We start from the raw sequence: 23,963 nt of genomic DNA, 5'->3' as shown, positions 1-23,963 counted from the left end.
GTTCTATAATCAGGTCAAGCACCATCTCTGATAGCAAAATCCTGAACCTAAAGAGCTGATAAACTCCTCAGGACTGCCCAGCTAAACAGTTAGGTTTCTAGCCTATACCTCCAAAGCTTGTGGTCCCATTTCCATTCGAGGAGCAAATGATCAAAAGATCATATAAGCCAAGCAGTTTACATGTCCACGGCCCTCTTACATAAACCTAGTCAAAGTCATAGCTCCCAGATTTAGGACTAAGGCTGGTGCTGAACTAGTATCTGCTTCTATATGTCCCAGCGCAATCCACAAAGTGCACTGAGCCTGCCTCGATCTCTACACCACAAGGAAGCCAAGGGACCATAGGCTGAGGATTCTCTAACGGGAACCCAAAATTTGACTTTTCATGGGGAAGTCAACCTCTTGTACTAAAAAGAGACTATGTTCTAACTGGCTTAATATTGATCAAATATCCCCTTCAGTTCTCTGTGGCTTGTTCTGAGATATACCTTAGAGTGAACCCAATTCTGGAAAATTCTCTTGCTGTAGGCCCCTATTTCTACAAGCTTTTCAAAATATGTCCCTAGCCACTTCCCTGGTAGTCCAGTGATAAAGAATCCGCCTTACAATGCAGGGGACGTGGGCTTGATACCTGGTCAGGGAACTAAGATCCCACATGCCGTGAGGCAACTAAGCCCGCGTGCCACAACTACTGAGCTCACACGCCTCAACTATAGCCCACCTGCCACAAACTACAGAGCCCACACACCCTGGAACCTGCGCACCACAACTAGAGAGAAGCCCGCGCACCACAACAAAGAGGATGTGCGCTGCAATGAAAAATCCTGCATGCTGCAGGACATGCAATGAAAGACCCGACGCAGCCAAAAATAAAGTAAATAAATAAATAATAAATAAATAAATCTTAAAAAAAAAATGTCCCTAGCCAACATACAAATCTCAAGTGCCTTGGGACTCAATGAAAGGACCCCAAAGAGGAGGGTTTTTCCCTGCAGTATTCTCCATATATTCAGAAATATCTGGTACAAGGCACTGAGTTACAGGAAACTAGTTCATGTGCAAAAGGGGAAGAGAAAACTTAAGGGAGACCTAATCTTAGTTGGGGATCTCTGACAGATTAACAGGGAAGCATAGGGGAGAAAGGGAAGTACTCAACTGGGCAAGTCAGGAGAGAGAAAGAGCTAGATTCAGCCTGCAAGCAAGGGATGCCAAGGGAAAGCCTGTTGCTGGGGTTGGCATTGGAGTCCTAGGCCGCCAGCTCACCCACGCCAATTGCAAACAGAGATGACCTCTCTGCTCAGACACAAGATCCTTGGAACCCCTATATTCTAATTCTCCATCCAATGACAGAATCCCCTGCAAAACCCTTTGTCCCCCTATCTCATGTCACCAAGACTAATCTATGTTACCTTCCTACCTATAAAATCTGTCCCTTTCTCTACAACCCTTAGTCTATGCTTCATTATTTCTCTCTCAAGTGGCTGTAAAATATTCATCCTCGTCTCTATTCCTCCAGAACCACCTCCCTCTCACCCCTCCCTATTCCCAATCCATTCTTGACAATTTGTTCGAGGGATATCTCTAAAATGTAGATAGATTTTTGGCACTCATTTTCTTAAAATCCTTCCGTGACTGCTCTCAGGGAAAAGCCCATGCTCACTCCTTGGCATATTATCAAAGTTGTTTCTTGACCTGTCCATGTCTAGAGGGATCCAAAGCACCGTGACTCCCTAAGTTTGGTCAAACCAAATTCCTTACACTCACTGAATGTGCCACCCCATTCTTTTTCTTTCCATATGACCCTGTTTAGAGTGCTATCAGAGAGTAAAAACCAGTATGGTGAGGATGCTTAAAACCTCATCAAGGGCTTGTCAGAAAGCAAGACTTGGAACCAAAACAGTAAAAACTACTTTGGTGTCTCTTATGGGTTGAACTATGTTTTCCAAAATCCATGTGTTGAAGTTCTAATTCTCAATACCTCAGAATGTGACCTTGTTTGGAGGCAGGGTCTTTACAGATGTAATAAAGTTAAAGTGAGGTCATTAAGGTGGGTCCTATCCAATATGACTTGTATCCTTATAAAAAAGGAAATTTGGATATGAAGATAGGCATAGAGGAAAAACAGTATGAAGAGACACAGGAAGAAGAAGACCATTCACAAACCAAGGAGACAGAACTGGAGTAGATTCTTCCCTCACGGTCCTCAGAAGAAACTAACCCTGCTAATACCTTGATTTTGGACTTCTAGCTTCCAGAACTGTGAGACGATAAATTTCTGTTGTGTAAGCCATCTAGTTTGTGGTACGTTGTTATGGCAGCCCTAGCAAATTAATACAGTATTTTTGAACATTACTGATACAATTCTACCAAAAATTTTTAAAAATAAATAATAGAATTAATACTTATTAAGTACCTAAGCGTAATACCAGGCATGATGAAAAGATTTAATCCTTGCCGTTAGGGAGTTCATAACCTAATGGAGGAAATGTTATGATATGAAGCGCTGTTATACCCATATTATGAGGAGTGTTAGAGCTTGTGCTTAGGTGACTGATAGTACCATTTACTGATAAAGGACATACATGAAAGGAGATGGAGGAGAAAGAAAAAACAATGAGCACAGTTTGAACATACTGCATCACGCGCCTGTGAAAATTCTGGTGACAATATCCATGGGCACCTTGTCATAAGTCTGGAGCTCAGGAAAGAGGACTGAGGTAGAGAAAGAAATTTGTGACTCAACAGTGTATGGATAAAAACATGGGTGAGATTATCTAGAGAAGAGAATGCGGTTGAAAACAGAACCCTGGGAATCACCAAGTTTTAAGGGGCAAGCAGAGGAAAAGAAATGCTGTAAGGGAAGCAAAGATGGAGCTGTCCGAAATAAGAAAAGGACTTGGAGGGAGAGATATTGCAAAAGCCAAAAAGGAAGAGTATTTTGGGTAGAAACCAGTCAACAGCTTTTATCTCACTTGTCATAAGAAATGCTCCAGGATGTTGGTTTTCATCCAGAATGCCCTTCCTAACTTACCATCTTTGCCTATTTATGTCTGAATGCCCTCAGGTGTGGACCAAATAAACACATTTCCCTAGCATGCTTGAAGATGACAACCAGCAAAGGGAAACAGAAGCCTACAGAAATGGGGAATATTATTTGTTACAACTTACCTCTTCCTTCTGGCTTCAAGATGTCTTATTTTATACACTGTGACTGTACTTCAGGACGTGCCTGTTTTGGAATGGTGGTAAATCTCTGCTGCATTGTTTATGGAAAGAACACAACTTGCCACTTACAAGGAGTCATGGATCTCCTTAATGACATATGCTTGTAAACACAGGAAGCAAGTTACCCCTTGATTTCCATCTTTCTAAGCTATTACTTTATTTCTTGAACATTTCCTGATATTTAATAACAATTGTTGACTTAGCACCCTCTGGGAATTCCTCTGACAAGACTTTTCTGACTGCCTTAACTCAAAGGGCTTGCTCCTTACTTTAAAGTCTTATGACAACTATTTTGTTATAAGCATTTATCATTCCCTTTGCAACCAATTACTTACAGCCTTGTAATATCACTTCATACTTTTAAGCAATTTCCCCACAAAACTTTGCTTGACTGTCTAAGTATCAGAAGCTATGTTAGGGATTGTAATTAGTTCCTGACCTCAAGTGCAATCTAGGAAAGGAGTTAAAGCCTACATATATGCAAGGAAAATGCAAGTAGAAAGCAGAAGTAACAAGAAAATAAGTGGCCAGGAATAGGATCTCTGAATCACTGAACTCTTTTTTTACATAAATGTACTAGGCCCTCAAGGCATATTAAACAGAAGATATTCCAGGTGAATATTCACTCTTAATTCTTTTTTTTGGGGGGGAGCGCAGGCTCCGGACGCACAGGCTCAGCGGCCATGGCTCACGGGACCAGCCGCTCCGCCGCATGTGGGATCTTCCCGGCCCGGGGCACAAACCCGCGTCCCCTGCATCGGCAGGCGGACTCTCAACCACTGCGCCACCAGGGAAGCCTCTTAATTCTTAAGGGTTCAGACTCAAACTCCTGCAAGGCCTCCTACCTTGATAAATCAGGCTGGGCCATAAAGACATCTTGAACAGAAGAACAATTCAAAAGACAAGTCAAGCAGTTTGCAACTTGACCCTTTGCTCCTAGGTCCACATCCTTTACTAGACATCTGAATTTCTCCCTGTGCAGGAGGAGGTACTAAATAGAATATCAAAGGCCCAAATCAGTTTTCTCAACCTGCCTTTTCATGCCCCAGTTTATTCCAACTGCCAGTTTATTCCTCCAGCATTACAACTGGAGTGCCTATTCTTTGGGCCTGGAGTGAGAGGGCAGCCTTTGCAACTCCTAAAGGTTAGCATGAGTGACTAATATGTATCATAAGAGACCCAGGCGAAATGTATGAGAATTTGTAAGTGAAAATATTTGCATCGTTCAAGGTGTTGGTTTGGAAGAGAATCAGGGAACGCTCTGTGAAAGAGGTGATAGCTGAGCTTGATCCTGAAGGATGAATAATATTTGGATATGTGGAAACGGAAGAGAAGAAAAGGCAGACGATACAGGATGAGCAAAGATATGAAAAGGACAAAAAGGAAGGTGTGATGCTGGAAAGGAACGGAAACTAACATATACTGAATGTTAACAACATGCCAGGTCTTGCTCTATATGTGTTATCTTATTTAATCCATATCTATCCACTGAGGCAAATAATATCCAATTCAGAGATGAGAAAACTAAGTTTCTAAGATACTCAGTAACCTGCCTAAACCTAAGGTTACACAGCTAGTAAGTGGTGGAGCCATATTTCAAATTCAGGCTCTTTCTGATTCCAAGGCTCAACTTCTTTCAACTGTATAATGTGGCCTCTGGGTTAACAAGGGTTAGAAAAGTAGGTTAGAAAATCATGATTGGTCATGGATGCCAAGCTAAAAAGTTGAAACTATAATTTAACTACCAGTGTAAAGAAAAATTAATGTTTTTTGAGGGGGGAAAAGCCTTTCATTCATTCATTCAATCATTCACTTATTCACTCACTCACATATCTGTTAAGACTTGCTGGATGCCAGGCATCAGGGATATAAAGTTAAGTAGGCACAGTCCCTATTCTGTATTTCCATGCTCTTTTCATCTAGCTTTTATTTAAGTTATTTATTGAATTATAACATACATACAGAAAAGTACACAAATCAAGAGTACCTTAACGTAAACAGAATTCAGATCAAGGACAGAACATCATCAGAATTCCAGAAGCCCCACTGCACTTATATCTAGTTACTACCAACCCCCTCACCCCAAAATAATCACTACCCTGAAGTCTGACACCACAGATTACTTTTGCCTGTTTCTGAACTTAATATAAAAGGAATCATGTAGTAGATACTCTTTTAAGAAATACAAAATCTTGAGGGCAAATGCTTATACAATTCCAGGACAGTGTGATAAACACTAAAATTGACTGTATATGAAATGCTATAGAAAGATAGAAAAATGAGTATCTAACTCTATCTGGGGACTTTCCAGAAGGCTTCAAAGTATGTGACATCTAAGTTGAACCCTGAGCATAAGCGGTAGCCATGACTAGTGCTCTGTTTTAGGAAGATAAATCTGATAGTGGTATACACAATGGATTCCAAGAAAAATAAATAAAAGCAAGGAAACCATTGGGAGAGTAATACACTATAGTCTAAGCAGTAAAGAAGACCTGAATGCAGAGAGGAACAAAGAGGAGACTGATAAAAGAAATCACAGAGAGAAAAAGAGCAAGATCTGGCAAACGATCTAATGTGGGAGGCAAGAGAGAAGGAAGTGACTGAGTGGGTGACTGGCAGAACGATGGTGACTTTCATACAAACAGAGAACAAAGGAAGAGGAATAGGCCCAGGAAGGAAGTTTCAAACATTGGGAAATTGTGGTGACAATAACTAGTAAATAACTAGATATGAAGGGTAGAACCTAAGGAAAAAAGGGAGGGTCAGAAGTATATATTTGGGAATCATCTGCTTAGAAAGGCTAGTTGGAAGTCTACTGGCTGCCTAGCACAGAGGCCAAGATCAGGCACAGTACCGGCCACACGGTAGTTCAATTAATGTACGTCAATCAATGACTCTGGGTTAGAGGCTGAGGAAATGCAGATTTGAGATTAAAAGAGATGCCTTCTGTAGAAAGAAGAGACAGAGACAGACAGGAAAGGAGACAGGCAAGGTAAGAGAGGAAGGAAGAACTGGAAGAACCCAAGAAAATAGGAAGCTACAAGTAGGGAGTTGCAAAAACACTGTGGAATGCTGCAGAGAAAAAATGAGCATAAAGACTGAAGAAAAGTGTCTGATGAAAAAAAGTGTTTAAATATTTAACTGGTAATTACTTCTATCTACTCTCTGGCCTACAAGCTCACAAATGATAAGAAAATGTCTTGCAAATGGCCCAACAGCACCCAGTGGTACCCACTTATTAGCTGACTTGATTTAAAATGGAATAATTGGGCTTCCCTGGTGGTGCAGTGGTTGAGAATCCGCCTGCCGATCCAGGGGACACGGGTTTGTCCCCCGGTCTGGGAAGATCCCACATGCCGCGGAGCGGCTGGGCCTGCGCGTCCGGAGCCTGTGCTCCACAGCGGGAGAGGCCACAACAGTGAGAGGGTACTGCAAAAAAAAAAAAAAAAAAACACCAGACAGGAGCTCAGTCTGTAAAATCCTCATCTAAGATGGAATAATTATATTAGCTGCTTCCTTTTGGATAACTTTGGCAAAAGAACTTTCTCTTACAGAGCAAGAATTCCTTCACAGCCAGGATCAAATGTTCCCAATCACTGTGTGGTCACATAAGCAGCAAGAGTCAGAGAAAGTAGGAGAAAGCAAGAAGGTCTGCTTTACTTGTTATTTGGAAGCAAGTAATTTTGTACAGAGGTATCAATCAGACTTATTCCATAAAAGTTTACAAAGTACCTCCCTTTATTGACACTATGTCCAGAAAACACCGCCAGCTGGAGCTAAGGCCTGATGCTGGTATCTGACACCCTCCTCGGACTCTAGGTAGGCTAATGATATCACAGCATTTCTCAGAAATGTGCTGATATGCTCCTCAGAAACCGGAGCCAAACTCCAACCTTCAAACAAGCTGCCCCAAATTCCAGTCCCAGATGTGATGTCTTATAATTCACAAAGTTCAGTCACAGCCTAGAGCGAGATCTAAGGTTTATAGAAGACCAATCACTGATATACCCAGATCCAGGCCATAAACGTGTTCAGAATATTTCAGAGGGGGTGGGGAACCTGAGAAATGTTAAGCATTTCTCCTGACAAGTACACAAAAGCAGCTCTTGAAAAATGTTCCCATAGTGCCCAGGGTAGCCTTTGGCCTGCTCCCCTAGACTCCTCAGGCAAGGCCCTCCACTGACACTTTCCTCGCAGGTCCCAGAGAAGCACCAGTACATAGACAGCCTCATCTGAATGATCCACATGGCAAGTTTTCCCACGAACCCCCATGACATCTGGTAGTCTAGATCCCTGTAAAAGCCTGAAATCCTATGGCACTGGCTCCTTGCCACTTTAACCATCAGAAGCAGTTTCACTGGGTTCCCACTCAGCAGCAAAGGCTCCAGCTGTGATCAGAAACACCTTTGGCAGGTTGCTAAGGCCTAGGCTAAGAAGGTCATGAGAAAGCCCTGGAAACCAACACTTCTGTAATAAGAGGCCCACTGGTGACTTAAGCAATGGTTTATAGAGCTTTGCCCTCAAAAATGCATTTTTCTATGATCTCACCAAAACTCTGTGAGAGGGGACAGTCATTATCCCTAATTTATAACTAAGGAGACTAAGAAATAGGAAGTGCTTTATTCAAGTTCTCTCAGATTTTGAGACTAAGCTACTGCAAGAACCCAGCTCTTTCTATTTCTAGTTGAGCCCTAAATTTTATTAGTAATAGAGATAAGAGTAAACAAATACAAAAGACACTGGGCATCATGAATGGGTCTGCATGTACCAGCCTAGAGAACACATTTCCCACCAACTAGACCTCGGGAAATAAAGACTCACACGTGAGAAACACTGAAGCTTCTGTGCCATCTTCTTCCCCCTTCTGCCTTGTAAAGTATTCATTTGCTAGGGCTGCCATAACATAATACTACAGACTGGTGGTTTAAGGAACAGAAATTTATTCGTACAATTCTGTTGGCTAGAAGTCCAAGACCAAGGTGTTAGCAAGGTTGGTTTCTTCTAAGGCCTCTCTCCTTGGCTTATATAGGTGGCCATCTTCTCTCTGTGTCTTCACATGACCTTTCTTCTGTGTATGTGTGTGTCCTAATCTCTTCTTACAAGGACACCAGTCAGATTTCAGTATGTAGTTTGGATTTTTCATCCAAATTACCTCAATATATCATACCTCTTTAAAGGCCCTATCTCTAAATACAATCACATTCTAAGATACTGGGTGTTACGCCTTTTAACATAGGAGGCAGGGAGCGGGGGACAACTCAGCCCATAAAAGGCAAAAAAGGTAAAATCAGGGTTTTGGTGGCATAGGGAATTTAAAAGGCAGGGGAAGAAAGGAGATAATTCAGAACCAGAAGCCAGGCACCCTGATGTTTTCCTTTCCTTTGTAGAGAGCCTTTGGAATAGAGAAGGAACATTCTATCCAGCTGGTGGCTTTAGAGAAAGAGAACTAAGCCAATCTCAGCTTTCATCCCTGCTCTGGCCTGTTGCCTAACAGACATGGAGTTCATGAGCAGAAGGATCATTTGAGTCCTTTCTGGGTATTTCTGCTCTGTTCACTGCCGATGGGGGTAGGAAAGGTAGAAGGTTTTTATTCATGTGTGAAAGAATACTTAAATCTTAATTTCTTAAGGATATCATTATTACTACCGACTCAGCTTCATCTCTGCAACTTCTTTCTGCCTAAGATTTTAGTTTTTACCAAAACAGTTAAGTTCCAAAGACTGAGCTAGATTGGCACATTAGAAGAACAGAAAAGGAGGGGCTGAGACTATCAGGCTATAGCAAGAACTGGCAGCTCAAGAGCATGCTTTTATTACTAACCAACCAGGCAAGCTTCTCCCACACCCTATAAAAACAAACAACTTCTTTTTGCTTCAGAGGCTCAGGTGATATTGTCAATTTCCCCACAGACATTTAAGAAGCAAGCAAAGAGAGAATTCAGAAAAGGGAAATTAAATAGACATCAGAGAAGATGAGCATTGGGGATGGTTTCTTAGATGTTAAAACAAGGAGTGTGCAGGAGTGTCGAATATTGCAGCAAGGTCCAATAAGATAAAGACTTAAAAACAAGCACAGGATTAGGTAGCGATGAGCTCACTGACTGACCTTCACAAACACAGTTTTAATGAATTGACAATGAAATAATCTGAGACAGACTTTCCTAAAGCACATTCCTTGGAAAATGATTCCTACAGGATGCTTTTCCAAAACAGAGTTTCATAGTCAAAAAAGTTTAACGCTGTGCATTTTTTATTCCCCTCTTGAAGAAACAAAAGAAGCCTAAAAATTTTAAGTTTCTGAGAAGTCCTTTGATAAAGCAATCTATCGGTGTTGCACTCTACTGGAACTCAATGTTTTCCAAATTTCTTTCACCATGAAACTCTTTATCACATGATAAAGAATCTATTAACATTTCTAGAAACTGGAGTCCTGAGAAACACACTTTGAAAAACAGGGTTCTAAGATTATGGTGGTAGATAGTAGTGTTAAGAACCTAGGCTCTGCAGTTAAATAGGTCTAGATTTGAATCTGGTTCTAACTCTTGCCAGCTAGGTGACCCTGGACAAGTTTCTATCTTTCTAAACCTCAGTTTCTTAATCTATAAAATGGGCCTAATAACATAAGCCTAATTCATAGAATTATTGTAGGAATTCAGTTGGGTAATACATGTAAAGCACTGACAATAATAGTATTCAATAATGTGATTACTGGGCTTCCCTGGTGGCACAGTGGTTAAGAATCTGCCTGCCAATGCAGGGGACACTGGTTCAAGCCCTGGCCCAGAAAGATCTCACATGCAACGAAGCAACTAAGCCCGTGCGCCACAACTACTGAGCCTGCTCTCTAGAGCCCGTGAGCCACAACTACTGAGCCCCTGTGCCACAACTACTGAATCCCGCATGCCTAGAGCCTGTGCTCCGCAACAGGAGAAGCCACTGCAATGAGAAGCCCGAGCACCACAGGAAGAGTAGCCCCCGCTCGCCGCAACTAGAGAAAGCCCGCACGCAGCAATGAAGACCCAACACAGCCAAAAATAAAATAAATAAATAATAATTTAAAAAATAATGCAATTACTGTGATGATGATGATGACCACAAGGACTATGGAAAGTAATTGAGATTAGAAGGAAAACTGTGATGTACATACTAAAGTTTTCGATGAGTGAACAGGGAGTTATGCAAAAGTTGGGATCTAATTTCAACAAGGAAGGTGGGTGTGAGAACGGCTTATGCAAGGATCTAGTAATGGCCTCAAAGTGGCAGAGAGAGCCAGAGAAAACCAAGCCTCACTCCTGACCCAGAAATACATGGGGCATTAAAAAAAGGCACAGTCTTCATACAAAAGGGTTTCAGCGAACTGCCATGTTTCAGCCAGTAGAAAATGTATCTGTTCTGGTCTCAGATATCAGGTAAGGACTCCAAGGTTTGCTAAAGGACAGAAGGGGCCCAGAGGTCTCTTGTCCAAGAGAGGTCTGTCTGGTTTGTGAAACAGTAGTAGGGCCTTTTCTTAGGTAGGGCTTACCATAAAGTTTGAAGTGGGCTGCTAAAAACTGTGGTTAAGAGAGGTCTGAAAGTATTGGGGCTTACTACAGGATTTGTATTGCGACACTGTGGTAGTAGCAAAATATTAGAAACAACTTAAAGATCCATCAACAGAGAACAGAGTGTACAAATTATAATACATCTACAGAAGGAAGTACTATGCAGCTATTAAAAGACTGCAGTAGCTCTATTTGTAATAAGGAAAAATCTCCAAGATGTAGCAGTAAATGAATAAAAGGTGAAGGACAATGTGTATAATATACACACGCACACATGTGCACACACACATGCTTATAAATGCACAGTTTACCTCTGGACTGATTCATAAGACACAGGTAACAATGAGATGGGGGAGGTGGGGACTAGAGGCCTGGAGTCTGAAGTAGGAGGGAAACTTTGCATTATACGTATCTTTTTAATATAATTTTATATTTTTACATTTCTTACTTATTCGAATCATTCTTTAGTGTTTTTTGTTTTTAAAATGTTACAGTAGCAATGGTTAGGGAGAAGGCTGAGAGACTGTAAGAAAAAGGAGGGATAACTGTGGTCTCCACAAGGGCAATGAGCTGAGGTAGTAGAAGTTAAGACAGGCAGCCATGATCAGATCAAAATCCTGGAGTTTAAAATTATAGAAAGAGGGCTTCCCTGGTGGCGCAGTGGTTGAGAGTCCGCCTGCCGATGCAGGGGATGCGGGTTCGTGCCCCAGTCTGGAAGGATCCCACATGCCACGGAGCGGCTGGGCCCGCAAGCCATGGCTGCTGAGCCTGCGCGTCCAGAGCCTGTGCCCCGCAATGGGAGAGGCCACAACAGTGAGAGGCGCGCGTACCGCAAAAAAAAATTTTTAAAAATTATAGAAAGAGTGCTTTCCTTGTGCAACTAAGCCTAAGACATGGGGTCCTCAAGGGCCCTCCCTTATTTTCCCAAGGGGAATTCATTTTTTAGGGCTTCAGTAGTAGCACAAGACGGACATCTCTTTGCCTGGGAGAGAGTCACAAGTAAGAACAGAACTTGCACGAGACAGCTGATTCGTTCTATCTTAATGATCTTTCTTGAGAAAATGCTGATCCATCTCAAGCTAACTGGCTGCAATCTTGGCTCTCCTGGGATGGCTCCATTTAAACACGTACTTTTTTTCTTTTTTAACATCTTTATTGGAGTATAATTGCTTTACAATGGTGTGTTAGTTTCTGCTGTATAACAAAGTGAATCAACTATACATATACATACATCCCCATATCCCCTTCCTCTTGCGTCTCCCTCCCACCCTCCCTATCACCCCTCTAGGTGGTCACAAAGCACTGAGCTGATCTGTGTGCTATGCGGCTGCTTCCCACTAGCTATCTATTTTACATTTGGTAGTAAACATGTACTTCTAATCTATTTGCTCAGTTCCATCTCTTCTTACTGACTCTCCTCCGTCAGCTTTCTTTAGCAACCTAAGAGCTTCTGCCAAGGCTTCTTCATGGCCTACCTCCATGCCTTCTCCTTCACTGTCCCTTCCACCTGGAACACCCACCCACCTGCTGCCACTGCAGTCTCCGTTTCTAGAGCTAAAAAGTCTCACCTCCTCCCCCAGATTTTTCTGCAGCTAAGCCAAATAAGGTACAGAATCGCATCCATTCCACCCACACTACCAACATTACTACCTCAACAGCATTAGCAATGTCAGACACTCATTAAGGACATATGGCCAGGTACTCAGCCAGTCCATATACAGAGATGACCTATATGACCTCTTCCCTTAAGTTGCTGACAATCTTACAGGAATGGCATAAGGGTAGCTAGGTTTGTACGGCACTTACTCAAAGTCTGTTGAATGCACTATCAGCTAAAGAAGTATAAATGACCTATAAACTTATGGGAAATATTCAAATCACAAATAATCAAAGAAATGCAAATTAAAACAATGGGATACCATCCTTCTGCCAAATTGGCAAAAAATTTCTAAAATGATAATACTCAGTGTTGGTGCAAGACATCTAAATATTGAAAGTATAAATTGGAAAAACCTTTCTGAAGACACATGTAGAAGTTTATCACAAGGCTTTAAAAGGTATATACGTGTTTTTTTTAACATCTTTATTGGAGTATAATTGCTTTACAATGGTGTGTTAGTTTCTGCTGTATAACAAAGTGAATCAGCTAAACATATACATATATCCCCATATCTCCTTCCTCTTGCGTCTCCCTCCCACCCTCCCTATCCCACCCCTCTAGGTGGTCACAGAGTACCAAGCTGATCTCCCTGTGCTATGTGGCTGCTTCCCACTAGCTATCTATTTTACATTTGGTAGTATATATATGTCCATGCCACTCTCTCACTCCGTCCCAGCTTACCCTTCCCCCTCCCTGTGTCAAGTCCATTCTCTACGTCTGCGCCTTTATTCCTGTCCCTAGGTTCTTCACAACCTTCTTTTTTTTTTTTTTAGATTCCATATATATGTGTTAGCATATGGTATTTGTTTTTCTCTTTCTGACTTACTTCACTCTGTATGACAGACTCTAGGTCCATCCATAAAAGGTATATACTTTTTTTTTTTTTTTTTTCGGTACGCGGGCCTCTCACTGCTGTGGCCTCTCCCATTGCGGAGCACAGGCTCCGGACGCGCAGGCTCAGCGGCCATGGCCCACGGGCCCAGCCACTCCGCGGCACGGGGGATCCTCCCGGACCGGGGCACGAACCCGCGTCCCCTGCATCGGCAGGCGGACTCTCAACCGCTGCGCCACCAGGGAAGCCCCATAAAAGGTATATACTTTTAAACTCAGCAACTTATTTGAATATACTTTGAGAAAGCTAAGTTAAAGAACTAATCAGAAATGAAAAGAAACTTATGCATAATGATACTCATCATAATATTATTTACAACAGTAAAGAAATAAGAGGAATTGTTAAGGAACATCTATCAATACATGATGGAATATTGTAATCTATTAATAATCATTAAATCATGCTTTCAAAAAATATTTAATAGCCCAGAATAAAGCTCACAAAACAATGCCTAAGTGAGAAAAATTCTAAGTCCACACACAGTATTGTCCAAACTCAGTAACTTTATATTAATGTATATATAAATTATACAACATAGCTAATGTTAATAGTTAATATTTTGTTGTTATTGGCTTTAGGTGCTAGGCCTTGGGAAACTTTTTTTAAAGAAATAATTAAGAGAAGATAAAGAAGTACATGGAGACTTCTGTGGAAATGCTAATGGGCTTTTCTGACGTCTTAAGCATCCATAAAAGATTGGCTAAACACTCTGCCAGGTTCTATATTGGGCTCTAGAACACCAGCAATAAAAACCATAGCCCTGGCATTCAAGGATCTTACAAGTACACGGGAAAGATGTAACAGTAAACAAGTAACTCCATTAAATGCCAATTTAGCAAAAGTACAGTGTCTCCCCTTATCCTGGGACTGTGTTCCAAGACCCCCAGTGGATTCCTGTATATATATATACATATAAAGTTTATGTATAAAGTTTAGCTTATAAATTATGCAGAGTTAGAGATTAACAACAATAATTAATAAGATAGAACAATTGTAACACTAGAGCTGTCCCTCAGTATCCACAGAGGATTGATTCTAGGACCCACCACGAATACCAAAATCCAGGGATGCTCAGGTCCCATAGTTGGCCTTCAGTATTCAAGGTTCTGCATCTGCAGATTCAACCAACCAGAGATTGCATAGGACTGTAGTGTTTATTTTTAAAAACCCACATATAAGTGGACCCGTGAAGTTCAAACCCATTTTCTTCAAGGGTAAATTGTATACTGTAATAAAAGCTATGTGAATGTGGTCTCTCTCTCTCACACAAAATACCTTATTGTAAAAACTTAATGCTTTTTCCATTTTAACTAAGCACTTATCACACACTGTGGCCATAACTCTTTCAGTTTGTGGTATGACAGCAAAATTAGCATGAATTTCTTTTTCCTTTTTTGCAATTTCATGGATAGAAGATTCATCCTTACTATAGATCTTAGCAACTTCAGCATGTGATTTTTTTCTTTCCTTATTAAATCAATAACTTTCACCATTTCACTTAAAGGAAGCACTTTACAGCTTCTCTTTCGTATATATGAATTGCCAGACATATACACACTACTATACATAAAAGATAACTAGTAAGAACCTACTGTATAGCACAGGGAACTCTATTCGGTGCTCTGTAATGACCTATATGGGAATGGAGTCTAGAGGAGAGTGCATATATGTGTATGTATGGCTGATTCACTTTGCTGTACAGCAGAAACTAACACAACATTGTAAGTCAACTATACTCCAGTGAAAAAATTAAAAAAAAAAAAAAGAGGAAAGGTAAAAAAACCAAAATGAATTGCCAGCATCATCACTCCTGCACTTTGGGGCCATTATTAAGTAAAATAAGGGTTACTTGATCATAAGCACTGCCATCTTGTGACAGTCGATCTAAGAACTGAGATGGCCAATAAGTGTTTAATGGGCTAGACAAAGGGATGATTCACATCCAGGGTGACATGGAGTAGGACAGCACAAGATTTTATCACACTACTCAGAGCTGCATTCAACTTAAAACTTAAGAACTGTTTATTTCTGGGGACTTCCCTGGTGGTCCAGTGGGGTAAGACTCCATGCTCCCAATGCAGGAGGCCCAGGTTCAATCCCTGATTGGGGAACTGGATCCCGCATGCTGCAACTAAGAAGTCCGAATGCTGCAACTAAGATCCCGTGTGCCACAACTAAGACCCAGTGCAGCCTAAATAAATAAATATTTTTTTAAAAAAAGAATTGTTTATTTCTGGAACTTTCCATTTAATATTTTTGGACGGGGGTTGACTACAGGTAACCGAAACTGCACAAAGCGAAACCATGGATACAGCGAGGGACTACTGTATGCACAGAGTCTGGAAGCTTTACCCAAAAAACTGACACCTGACTGGATTTAAAAGATGTGAATGAAAAGTTAGCCATGTGGAGAAGGAAAAAGAGTATATTCTATGCATGGAAACAGCGAGTGTTTGAACAAAAAATTTTACATGTTGGAAGTGTTGACTAAACAGAGTAGCAGAAAGAAGTAAAACTGGAAAGGCATATAGGGTCTGTATCAGTGCCTTTCAAATTCTTTTTGCGAAGGATCTGGTTTTTTATTACTAATATGTCATGGACTGATATTTTTGGTCTATACCCCATTCAATGAGACAAGGCCAGGGATCATGTGCTTGATGTCATGGCAATCCAAATTGCCTCTAAATGCTCCCTTTCAACTTCAGCACTTATTTCATCAAAGACTAGAACCAAACAGTTCCTGGACTGGGCTTGTCCATGGACAACAATGTGAGTCACACTGAGCTAGATCAAAAGATTTTATTATATCATGAAGACACTGTGCAGGAATTGAAGTATATATATATATATATATTTTACTTTCCTCTTTTTAAATCACAGTTCTACTAGATAATTTACAATCCTAAGAGAAAGGTACTATTTTCTCCCCATTTTCTGGATTAGGAAAATCTGGCTTATTAAGGTCAAAAAACTTTATTATAATGGTACACTGAGAAAAAAATATTAGCAACTCACACCACAGGCAAGGATTAATTTCCCTAAAACAGTAAAAAGCTCCTAGGAATCAAAAGCTCAATAGAAAAGTGGGCAAAGAATATAAATAGACTGTTCACAGAAAAGTAATAGCCTTTACTTATATGAAACATGCTTAACTTTACCAATAATAAGATATGCGAATTTAAACTCTACTGAGAAACCATTGCCTAGAAGACTAGCAAAAATCCAAAAGCTTAACAAGTCACTCTATTGGTGCGTCCGGGAAGAAAAAAGTACCCTCATGACGTTACTAGTAAGAGTATACGTTGGTGATGGTACTGGCACAAGAACAGAAATATAGATCAATGGAACAGGATAGAAAGCCCAGAGATAAACCCACACACATATGGCCACCTTATCTTTGATAAAGGAGGCAAGAGTATACAATGGAGAAAAGACAGCCTCTTCAAAAAGTGGTGCTCGGAAAACTGGACAGCTACATGTAAAAGAATGAAATTAGAACACTCCCTAACACCATACACAAAAATAAGCTCACAATGGATTAAAGACCTAAATGTAAGGCCAGACACTATCAAACTCTTAGAGGAAAACATAGGCAGAACACTCTATGACATAAATCACAGCAAGATCCTTTTTGACCCACTTCCTAGAGAAATGGAAATAAAAACAAAAATAAACAAATGGGACCTAATGAAACTTAAAAGCTTTTGCACAGCAAAGGAAACCATAAATAAGACAAAAAGACAACCCTCAGAATGGGAGAAAATATTTGCAAATGAAGCAACTGACAAAGGATGAATCTCCAAAACATGCAAGCAGCTCATGCAGCTCAATATCAAAAAAACCCAATCCAAAAATGGGCAGAAGACCTAAATAGACATTTCTCCAAGGAAGATATACAGATTGCCAACAAACACGTGAAAGGATGCTCAACATCACTAATCATTAGAGAAATGCAAATCAAAACTACAATGAGGTACCACCTCACACCAGTCAGAATGGCCATCATCAAAAAATCTACAAACAATAAATGCTGGAGAGGGTGTGGAGAAAAGGGAACCCTCTTGCACTGTTGGTGGGAATGTAAATTGATACAGCCACTATGGAGAATAGTATGGAGGTTCCTTAAAAAACTAAAAATAGAACTACCATACGACCCAGCAATCCCACTACTGGGCATATACCCTGAGAAAACCATGTTCAAAAGAGTCATGCATCCCAATGTTCATTGCAGCTCTATTTACAATAGCCAGGACATGGAAGCAACCTAAGTGTCCGTCAACAATGAATGGATAAAGAAGATGTGGCACATATATATAATGGAATATTACTCAGCCATAAAAAGAAATGAAATTCAGTTATTTGTAGTGAGCTGGATGGATCTAGAGTCTGTCATACAGAGTGAAGTAAGTCAGAAAGAGAAAAACAAATACCGAATGCTAACATATTCACTTTAAATGCTAACTGATTCACCTTGTTATACAGCAGAAACTAACACAACATTGTAAAGCAATTATACTCCAATAAAGATGTTTTAAAAAGAAAAAGAGTATATGTTGGTGGAAGGCAGATACCCTTTAGAATAATCATTAACGCTTTTCACAAATATCCTTCCCTATCTGTTTCAAGGTATACTGTACCATTTGCTTGAAGTTAGACATGGTTATGTAATTTGCTTTAGCCAGGGAAATGTGAGCAAAAGTGACATACTGTGTCTTGGGGCAGAAGTTTTAAGAGCGAGAATGCAATCTCCTATGTTCTCTCTCATTTGTTATTTTTTCTTTTCCTCTACCACCAACATTGGCAATGTTCTAGAATCTGGCTGATCCCTTAGCCTGGGTTGCAGAGACGATAACTTGAAGCAGAACTCTTCAACATACAGGATGATAAGCAGCATGAGCAAAATAAACCTTTGTTGTTTTAAGCCACTGATAAATGGTGAGCAGTATTTACTAAAATTACAAATGCATATCCCCTCAGATATATTTGCACACAGCAAAATGACATACATAAAAGGTAATCATTTGCAAAATGGTTTATTACAGCAAATGACCAGAAACAACCAAATGAACATCAACAGAAGACTAGTTAAATACTTGCAGTACATTCATACAGTGAAATATTATGCACCTGTTTAAAAAGAAAAACATTCTCTTAGAGCTAATATGGAAGAATCTCCAAGTGAAAAAGCAAGATGTTCCCAGTGTGTATAGTATGCCATGTTTTTGTTTCTAAAAAAAGGGGGGGATTAGAAAATACATTCATATTTACTTACACCTATAAGGAAATTCTATAATAATAAGAAACTAACAAAAATTATCTTAGGGCAGATAGGTGGAACTTCCAATTACTCAGAAAAAAGAAAATTCTTGGTGCCATACTTAACTTCTTACTGTCTCGCAACCTCAATCAATCTGTCAGCAAATCTCATCTTAAGTATAAATGGTATGCTTCTGCCTCTATCTTAAAGTGCTATCAGATCTGTCTTTAAACTCTGGCTTATCTTCCTCCTCTTGGGCACATCTAATCAACTTCCAGTTACATGACCTGTGTTAAAAATATATTTGCTGTTGTTCTGGTATTCAATTAAGTTGCAATGGTTTTTGGTTACTCTTAAATAAACCATGCTTTTCTCTAAATGATCCCAAGCTTTGGCAACTGTTTTTAGCTATTCTTTTTGAGAGACTCTGAGCTGCCTCTTAAAAAGTCATAACAAACTGCTCCAATATATTCTTGTTTTTCTCATTCAGAACTTTTCTTCTACATGAAGTTATTTTACTTTCATTTATTATAAGAATTATAAGACCCTTACGCTGAAAAATTAGAAATAAAAAATTGATGGGAAATCTCTTCCTTATAGTAGTATGCCAACTAATGAATGTAGAAAGGATCATGGAAATAGAAAGATACCATTTGGCAACCACCGTTATTGGTGGTAGATTCAGACAGGAGTCATACATGGATACTTAGCCTGTACATGGAGGTTTGATGAGGAACAAGACACTGGCATGGTCTCAGAGTATTGTACCACAGAACACTTACCAATTACAAAAGGAAAAATGGTGTCGCAACAGTAGAGAAACCTGGCTGATACAAACATAACTAGGTGATTTTTTTTTTGGCTATGCCATGTGGCATGCGGGATCTTAGTTCCCCGACCAGGGATCAAATCAGTGCCCCCTGCATTGGGAGCACGAAGTCTTAACCACTGGACTGCCAGGGAAGTTCCTTAACTAGGTGATTAAAGGTAACATTACAGGGGGTAGGACAGGTTGACAACATGTACTTTCTGATGCAGTTCACTAAAATGAGTTCAACATCATTTTTGTGTAATCCCTGCCAAGCAAGTATGGCCTGAGTCTGGACATGAGGAAACACTGGATGGACCCAAAATGAAGAATATGTTACCAAATGAAAGGCCTGTACTATCTATTGAAGATGCGAAAGACTGAGGAACTGTTCCAGATTAAGGGAGATTAAGAGACATGACTGCTAAATGCAACATGTCAGCCTGGATTGTATCCTGGACCAGAAAAGAGACATTGTTGAGACAGTTGGCAAAATTTGCATGGGGACTTGATGAAAGTATTGTCATTGTTGATTTCTTGATTTGGATAGTTATATTGTGGTTATACTGGAGAGTAGCCTTGTTCTTGGAAAATACAAACAGGAGAACATCATGCCTCCAACCTCCTCTCAAATGGTTCAGAAAAAAGATTAATCATAACGGATGGAGGGCAATGAAGCAAAAATGTTGTAAAATGTCAACAACGGAGGCATCTTGGTGAGGAGGATATGGGAGTTCTTTACTATTTTGGCAACTTTTTTCTAAGTTTGAAATTATTTCAAAATAAATTACTTTTTAAGTGTGTTTACACATGTGAACATGCTTGCATTTTTAGTATCTGCCAGGTATTATACTACGGACAGCCACCTGTCATCATTTAAAAATCTCCTTTCACTAACACAACATTGTAAAGCAATTATCCTCCAATAAAGATGTAAAAATAAATAAATAAATAAAATAAAAACCTCCTTTCTGCCTGAAAAGTGACTACTGACACACAGATAAGGACACTTCAAACTTGCAATGCTGCAAATGAAAAATATTTCTATTTTTACTTTTTTACACTGTTTTAGATATTAATGTGTTGATGTTTGGGGCCTTAAATTAGGGGAGCCCGTAGAAACTTCTGAACACTAAATTTCTGAGTAAAATTTCTGGCCCCGTAAAGGTCAGCCAGTGGTACTCGAACTGGCTTGCCAAGGGAAACAACAACTAATCCTAAGAGGCCCTGAAATAGTCTTCTATCCTAAACTCAAAATAAAATGGCCTCATAGGTGATAATGGTACTGAAAATAGCATTTAATTTTACTTTCAGGCTCTTAACCCACTAGGTCTACTTGATTTCCATTAATCAGCATAGAGGGAAGCCAATGGCTACCTGCCCATCTCTTAAGGCTCTAGCTTACTTGTCATGCATTCCCAGAAGCACACTGTAAGATGACTAATCATTGACTGCTTCTTCAGCACCATATGTCTCCCAATTTCAAAGGAAAAACTGTCCCAACTAGAACCAGAACAACAGATTTCCTACCTCCTGTAGCTGGAGTCGAACCTTGGTAACTGCTCGGATCCAGTGCGCTCTGGCTTGGGTAAATGGCGAAGATGCACTCTCCTCGGGAACACTTGTAACAGAGAAAAGAATGTTCCTTAAAAATCAGCCCAGGCCACAAGATGACAGTGCTTAAGGCAAAACTGCCAAATACCTAAAATTAAAAGGTTTGTTGTATTCATGCCTATACTTATCTAGTGATTCAAGCCACTAAAACAGCATAGTCCTGAATATCCAATGTGAAAAAAATTCCTAAAATGACAAGTCCTTTTAGCTTTTCATCTGTTCCCTCTCTTTCTTCCCACTTTTCCACTCACCTGATGAGGCAGCTCATTGGGACAGTCAGGGATCAGGATACCAGAAGCATTGGCAAGGGCCCTAAGTCAATGACTAACATAGAAACCATGCAGAGAGGTGTAGAGTAACCCTCTCCCCCTACCTCTCAAGACCACCAGTCTCCCTTGAGGGTTCTACATAGCATCCTTAGGGCAGAATTTTGTTCCTGCAAAGCATTCCTGCTCCACTAAGCATTTTGGAAGGCTTTCCAATTCCTAGACTACATCAAAGTGCTAAGAAAAAAGGCAGAGCCCTTGTCCTGCTGTGATCTTGTTCCTTGAGCTGCCTCAGGACCACCTTCAGCGAAAGGAACAATAAATATAACAAAGTAGCTTTGAGACAGAAACAATACCCTGTATTAGAACAAATCATCATCATCTTAACTGTGGAATAGTGGTTAATTCTTTGTGATGATGCTTCTCCTCTCTCTCACTGGGGTCTACTGACAAGGCAGTAAAAAAGGACCCACCATCTAGACACATAAAATATATGCTAGGCTCTGATGCCACCTAACTGGTTCAATTGTTTTAAAACATTTGTGGGCACTTCTGAAACTGGCCTGGACGTCACTTGCACAGCTAGGATCTGGGAGGACAGAGCCATTAGAGAAGGCCAGGCACCTTCTGCTGCTCGACCAAAAACTCTACCCAGACAACAGTATCTTTAAAGTCCAAGGTCGACAAAGAGCTATCTTTCAGTGGGTCGTCAATCCAGTAAAAAAGCTGGTCCAGAACTTAGTCTCCCTGATGTCTTGTCTACTAGATGAGCCACCAGAGATGATTAAAAATCAGGAAAACAAACAGAAAATAAGTTTCTACCTTCAAGTGGTGGAGTAGAGGCATCAACGATTCTCTAACTTTTACCACATAATCAGCATTCACTGCTCTGATCTTCCCATGACCTTGAAATTTGAGAATTTAAGTCACACTTGGCCTTATCACTCTACCCCAGTGGTTTTCAACTAGGGACAGTTTTGCCCCTCAGGAGAAATCTGACAATATCTGGAGACATTTTTGGTTGTCACACTGAGAGTTGCTCCAGGCATCTAGTGTGCAGAGGCTAAGGATGCTACTAAAATCCTGCAATGCATACAACAGCTCCCCGTAACAAAGCATTATCTGGCTAAAAATGTCAACAGTGCTAAGAATGAGAAACCCTGCTCTGCCCCAACCTATCAGCAGCTCACTGACCAATTTAGCTCAATAAGAACAATACTCAAACTCTGTACTAAGCCTCATTATGTGACTGTTAAAAGGACAAGTTTAAAATTTTTCTCCTTATGGGTACCAACTGCCAGACATACTGCTAGGCCCCAGGGAGACAGAAGGGTGGGTTAGATCTGGCTTCTAGACCAATTCTTTAACTCTTTCCCAGTTTTGTCAGCCAGGGAAAAAACAAAACAAAAGAAAAAAATAATGTTCACAAAAGAAATTTAAACATTAATCAGGTGGGAAGCCTATTTCATTCAAAGCAGCTCCTCTGAATGAAATGACCTGCAAGGCTCAGGTCAGTTCCAGACTCAAAGGCTGTCATATGTGGGGTCAACTAGTGAGCCAAGAACTGCAGACTCTAGAAGGCCTGGTACACTGCAGTTAAAATGTTCTTCAGAGATCCTCAAAATACATTGGAAATTACACCAAAAAGCAAAGGAAGCAGTGCAGAGCTAAGCCTCAGTATCCTGATCACAACCACACCCAGCTGCAGGGAAACAAACAAAAAGCAACTGCATTCTGTTCAACAATACCATAGGGCAGGTACTGAGGAAACCATGTGAGCTCCTCAAGGTAGCCATCACCTACCTCTCCTGGGGGCCTAGGATGTGGTCTCTGTGTAGCACCAGATCTGGGGGTGGAGGGGTTGTAGCATCTTCTTTCGTCTCCTTGGGTTCACATGCTCCTCCCTTCTCCTCTTCACGTGCCACCTCCAAGGCTTTCTCTTGTTCTCCAAAACCTACTTGGCTGTCTCTGGAGAAGCTGCCAGAGCTGTGGCAGGAATGAATCAAGTCCCTCTCCCGGCGGTCATCATCTTGTTCGTGACACTGGTCTAGTTCACTCAGCTGAGAGCTTCCTTGACTCACGTTACAGGAGGAGCCATACCTACTACTGCTGGTGGGGCTGTGAGAATGAGAGGAAGACACATCAGTAAATACATACAAACTAAGGATCAGAACAAAGTAATGGATAAATCCAGGAAATAATGATTCTATCAGTGGCAAGGATCACAAACAGGAGGTTCCTGGGAAGAGAGGACCAAAGTTCACAATCTAGAAGAACTAGTCTCTGTTCAGCAAAATCACAACAGGAAAAATAACACAACATGCTGGGTTCTCCAATAGCACTTAACCTCAACCCTGCAGTTGACTTTGAAGAATTCTTTATCTTAACATGCTATTCTGTAAGTAGGGTTAAGAATTATTAAAATAGTCTGTTTATGCCTAAAATTCTCTACTCGGACTTCTTAAAAAACTTGTCCAGTGGCTGTGATTAAAGTTTTCTAATTTCCACAGAATAAAATGGATGGATGAACTCTACTCCCTTTTTCTACTACCTATTAAATTGAGATCCCCTTTTCTTCCTCTCCAATTGTAAATGTAAATGTGTGTTCCTCAGAATGAGCAAAGGAGAGTGAACATGTTCCTTCAATTATCTCTCAGCCATCTGTATGAGGTAATGGAAGCCACTGGGAAATGGAGGCTAG

At 40.5% G+C, this 23,963-nt stretch overlaps 1 protein-coding gene across 15 annotated transcripts in view; it reads right to left on the bottom strand.

The window, feature by feature from the left end:
• UNC13B (unc-13 homolog B) overlaps positions 1–23,963 on the bottom strand; it is a 225,468-nt gene that overhangs the window by 70,641 nt on the left and 130,864 nt on the right. For 6 of the 15 annotated variants that reach the window (XM_049711634.1, XM_033431064.2, XM_033431063.2 and 3 more), the window contains 2 exons: positions 23,066–23,380; positions 20,913–21,003 (listed from right to left, as the gene is read on the bottom strand). In XM_049711634.1, the coding sequence (XP_049567591.1) occupies positions 20,913–21,003; positions 23,066–23,380 (406 nt within the window). Of the gene's footprint in view, positions 1–20,912; positions 21,006–23,065; positions 23,381–23,963 lie in introns of those variants that run through there. The other 9 variants (XR_007478200.1, XM_033431060.2, XM_033431062.2 and 6 more) reach the window with 2 other exon arrangements.

This window comes from Orcinus orca, chromosome 6 (genome assembly GCF_937001465.1).
Source record: "Orcinus orca chromosome 6, mOrcOrc1.1, whole genome shotgun sequence".
In the NCBI taxonomy this organism is placed as follows: domain Eukaryota; kingdom Metazoa; phylum Chordata; class Mammalia; order Artiodactyla; family Delphinidae; genus Orcinus; species Orcinus orca.
Note: the sequence above shows the minus strand (reverse complement) of the source record. Positions and strands in the feature narration are given on the sequence as shown.